The 4,494-nt window shown below is 38.2% G+C and overlaps 1 protein-coding gene across 1 annotated transcript; it reads left to right on the top strand.

Annotated features, from left to right (window-relative positions):
- Nucleotides 1-259: 259 nt before the first annotated feature.
- LOC110102668 (F-box/WD-40 repeat-containing protein At5g21040) lies at nucleotides 260-2,683 on the top strand. Its single transcript, XM_028692162.1, has 2 exons — nucleotides 260-372; nucleotides 689-2,683. The coding sequence occupies exon 2, from the start codon at nucleotides 693-695 to the stop codon at nucleotides 2,460-2,462; it is 1,770 nt and encodes a 589-aa protein (XP_028547995.1). The 5' UTR covers nucleotides 260-372; nucleotides 689-692; the 3' UTR covers nucleotides 2,463-2,683.
- The last annotated feature ends 1,811 nt before the right edge of the window (nucleotides 2,684-4,494 follow it).

The following is a 4,494-nucleotide window of genomic DNA, read 5'->3' as shown; positions in this document are numbered from 1 at the left end:
ATGTGATGAGAAATAATTTTTAATTATCAGAATGTGATAGTTTTCCTAAAGAGTATGGACTTATGGACCCGACCCGTCAACTGATAATAGCATTCATGTTAAGCATTTATTCGGGTCGGATCTTAACAGGTTAGCGAAGCAAATCCAAATCCAAATCCGTTTACATTTTACCTATTACGGGCTTCAAATATCCTTAATTATTATTATTATACAGTAATTAATTTTCAACTATCGACAAGCATTAATAATCCCCATTAACCAAAGCTACAAAAGGGGGAAAACTGCGACTCTCCCGCAGCTTTCCGTCCCGGCATCGGAGCTTCGCGTCAGATTATTTACACGTTTTATCTCCCTTCGATTCCCCGATTCCAGGTTTATCTCAAATAGTTTTTTATTTTTTAATGGATCAAATTCTGTTTTATGAGAATTGGATTTCCATTTTTTCTTCTTTTCTGAGTCTATGTTATTGGCAGGGATTGGGATCGGATTTGAAGTAGTTTAGGAGTGGAATTCTGTTATTAACTGTTTTGATTTGATATACTAGCATGTATATAGTTATGTACTAATGCTAGGGTTTCTTTCGAGCTGAGATTTGTGGTTGAGATCTGATGCTATTTTGATCTTTTTTGTTTGTTTGTTTGAGCTTCATGGATCTGTTTTATTCTCAAAATTTAACTTTGTTTTTTGGTTCTATGTTCGTATTGCAGGAATCTTGGCCGGGAGGGGCTGTTCTTGATTTCATTGAGTATTTATCTTTTTGGTTTATGGCATTGCAGTGCCTTGAGTTAGGACAGATTTCAGAAAATAACTCTTCTGACGCGGGTTCTGTTGAAGAAATTGATTCTCTGAATCCAAGTTTTTGTATTTCTAGTTCACTTTCCAAGTCTAATAAGGCTGGGAATCTACCGAAGAAAAACAATTCACGGTTTTCTACGGCTGTATTTGCTGCAAGGAAATCTGTTATAGCTAGTGATTGCAGAGGAACTGGTGATTATCTTCCTAATGGTTGTCGCTCAATCATCGACCTGCCTCCAGCTCTGGTTTCGGAGATCCTGCACTGCCTTGACCCAAAAGACCTAGGAGTAGTTTGTTGCGTGTCAACGCTGCTTCAGAATCTGGCTTCTGATCATCATCGGTGGAAGGAATTCTATTGTGAGAGATGGGGACTGCCATTGGCTACAGCTGCTTCTCCTGGTTCAGGCCTACCAGGTGAAAAAACTTGGAAGGACTTATTTGTGGAAAGGGAGCGCCGGAGCAAGTCGTTCATGGGGCGGTTTAGCATTGATACTCTTCGTGGTCACACTGAGGCAGTTCGTGCGGTTTGTTTGCTGCAATCTGCAAAGCTTGTATTCACTGGAGGTTATGATTCTGTTATCCGTATATGGGACATGGTGGAAGGATTAGCCCTAGCAGCTTCACAGCCTCTAGGCTGCACTATTCGTGCTATAGCCGTAGATGCCGAGCTCTTGGTAGCTGGGGGCACAGATGCTTTCATACAATGCTGGAAAGTAATTGAGGGGAATCCTCATCTTTTTAACATTGCAGGTTCCACTATGAACCAGAAATTTGAGATTCGTCTCTGGGGCCATCATGGCCCTATAACTTGCCTTGGTTTGGACTCTGCTAGAATTTATAGTGGCTCATGGGATATGACCGTTAGAGTATGGGACAGGGTTAACTTCAAGTGCATCAGGACTTTGAGTCATGGAGATTGGGTGTGGGATCTTGTACCTCGTGGTTCCACACTCGCGAGCTCTGCTGGCAGGGATGTATACATCTGGGATCCCAGTAATGGAAAATTGATGGATGCCATTCAAAATGCTCATGTTGGTAATACTTGCGCTCTTGCTCGAAGCTACTTGGGCGATTTGTTGTTTACCGGCGGAGAAAACGGAGATATTAACATGTTTGAGTTGGCTAATAGCAATGATGATAGTGAAATTAAACCATGTGCTACTTGGAAGCCACATGAAAATTCTGTTCAATCACTTGCATTTGAGTTCCCTTGGCTAGTTTCATGTTCAAGTGATGGAAGGTTAGCCTTGATAGATGTGAGGAAGCTATTGAAATCAGCTCATTCTTTAGGTAGTAAATATTCAAGAGTCAATCAGTCATCCTCAATTAATTTGGAACCACCTCAAAGAATGCTTCATGGTTCTGGGAATGGCTGGTTTTCTGTTGCTATTGGTGCTGATAGGATTATATGTGGGGGAGAGGAGGGGACTCTCAGGCTCTGGGACTTCTCACAAGCTTTGGAAATTGAGGAAAGGGTACATGCATTAAGAAGGATTAGGTTGGAGCATCGAATGAGGCGGCGTAGGGTCCAAATTGAGATGAATAGCAAAAGTGGACCAACTGATCAGATTCCAGGGGCGTTAAAGAAGAGCCAAAAAAATGTCAACCGAAATGCTTCTTGGCATGTGAAAAGGCGAGACCAGAAATCAAGAGGCTTTGGTAACTAAATTTGCACTGCAAGATCTACTTGACCATTGCCTCAATGTCCTTAAGGCTTAAAACTTCTGCTTCCTGAGGCACATATTTTCGTACTAATCTCATCTTGATTTCATTTGCTTGTTTTTGGAAACTCTGCTGCTCAAGAGGCTTAGTTTAATTTGTAGCAGAGTTCATTCAAATCATTCTTACAAATGTTTAAGTTCTAGTATATATTTTCCATTTTACCCAACTGCTCTTTTATTATCTTTAACTTGATAGTTTTTCCTACAACAACAACAACATAAAGCTTTTATCCCACTACGTGGGGTCGGCTACATGAATCATTTTTCTCCATTGTGTCGTGTTAAGGATCATATTTTCATTTAAATTTAATAAATTTTTTTTTGAATATTTTCTAACCATGTCTTTTTAAGTCTACCTCTACCTTTTTTATCATAAGCCAAATCTAATACATCTACTCTCCTAATTGGGTCATCGAAAGGCCGACGTTTTATGCATTCAAACCATCTAAGACAACTCTCTTTAGTCTTATTTGCCACTGGAGCTACTCTAGCCATTTCATGTATATACTCGTTTTGCATTCTTTCTAGAAGAGTGAAGCCACTTATCCACCTGGGCATCCTATACCTGTAACACTTAATCTAATTTATTCTTCTTTTTTAATGACCAACATTTTGCATCATACAATATTGTAGGTCTCACCACCATCTTATAGAATTTTCCCTTAAGTTTGAGGGTACTTTTTAGTCATATAATAAGCCCGATGCATTCCTCCACTTCAATCATTCAACTTTAATTCTACTAAGAATATATTCATCTATTTCACCATCACTGTGGACAATAGACCCGAGATATCTAAAACATGTACTCTTATTTTATTTATTATTATTTTGTAAAACATGTACTCTTATTAATGACTTGATCGCCTAAGGTCACAATCTCCTATGAGATCTATTACTACTAAAATTACACTTCATGTATTCAGTTTTAGATGTACTCAAATGAAAACCTTTAGGCTCTAAATTTGACCTCCATAATTCTAGCTATCCTTCAACTCCCTTTATAATCTTCTTAACAATAAGAATATTATTAGCAAAAAGCATACAACAGGGTAAATCTTCTTGTAAATGTCTAGTAAGAGCATCCATGACTAAAGCAAAAAAGATTTGGGCTTAAAGCTGATCCTTGATGTAATCCAACTGAAATAGGAAAATACTTGGGTCCAACCGCTTTGTGTTTGAATACAAGTAACAGTCCTAAAATGCTCTGTTTGAGTGGTCGGGCCGCTCGTTCTTCGCCAGGAGGCGGAATCTCCGCTGTTTTGTGATTTCCGCCCGTGAATCGGTCCCGCCTGGACCGGTCCAGTGGACCTGTCTAACACATTATTAACATTTTTTTTCTAGAACTCTCCAAAGCACTTCTCTTGGAAGTTTATCATATGCTTCCTCTAAATAAGTAAATAACTTATGTAAATCCTCCTTATTCTCTCTATACTTCTCCATCAAAGCTCTCAATAATTTATAGCTTCCGTAGTAGACTTATCCAGTATGAATCCAATTTGATTTTGAGAAACATTAGGATCACGTCATAACCTATGTTCAATAACTCTCTCCTATAGTTTTAATGTATGACGACGACAACAACAACAACATCAAGCCTTTATCCCACTACGTGAGGTCTGCTACATGAATCCTTTTTATCTTGTATGACAAACTAACTTAATTCCTTTATAATTCGCACACTCTTGTGCATTACCTATATTTAAAAAAAAAAAGATCAACACACTTTTCTCCATTCATCTGATATTGTTTTAGTTTTCAAAATAATATTGAAAAAAATCGTAAGCCAAGAAATTTGTTCTCTCCTAAGCATTTCCACACGTCTTTTGGAATATATTATCAAGTCCAACAGTTTTTCCGCAGTTCTTTTTCTTTAAAATTGATAGCTTTTCCTATTTGACTTTTTTTTTTCTAGTCAATGCGACCTGCATGTTAAATAGTTTTGACAAGGATTTTACTTCTACTGATGGTTAATCAAGTT

The sequence above is a fragment of the Dendrobium catenatum genome, unplaced genomic scaffold, assembly GCF_001605985.2.
Source record: "Dendrobium catenatum unplaced genomic scaffold, ASM160598v2 original_scaffold_134772, whole genome shotgun sequence".
Lineage (NCBI taxonomy): Eukaryota > Viridiplantae > Streptophyta > Magnoliopsida > Asparagales > Orchidaceae > Dendrobium > Dendrobium catenatum.
This window is presented reverse-complemented; position numbering and strand designations above follow the sequence as displayed.

Excerpts from the sequence above, each read along its gene's own strand:
- LOC110102668 (XM_028692162.1), top strand. The coding sequence starts at position 693 with ATGTTCGTATTGCAGGAATCTTGGCCGGGAGGGGCTGTTCTTGATTTC.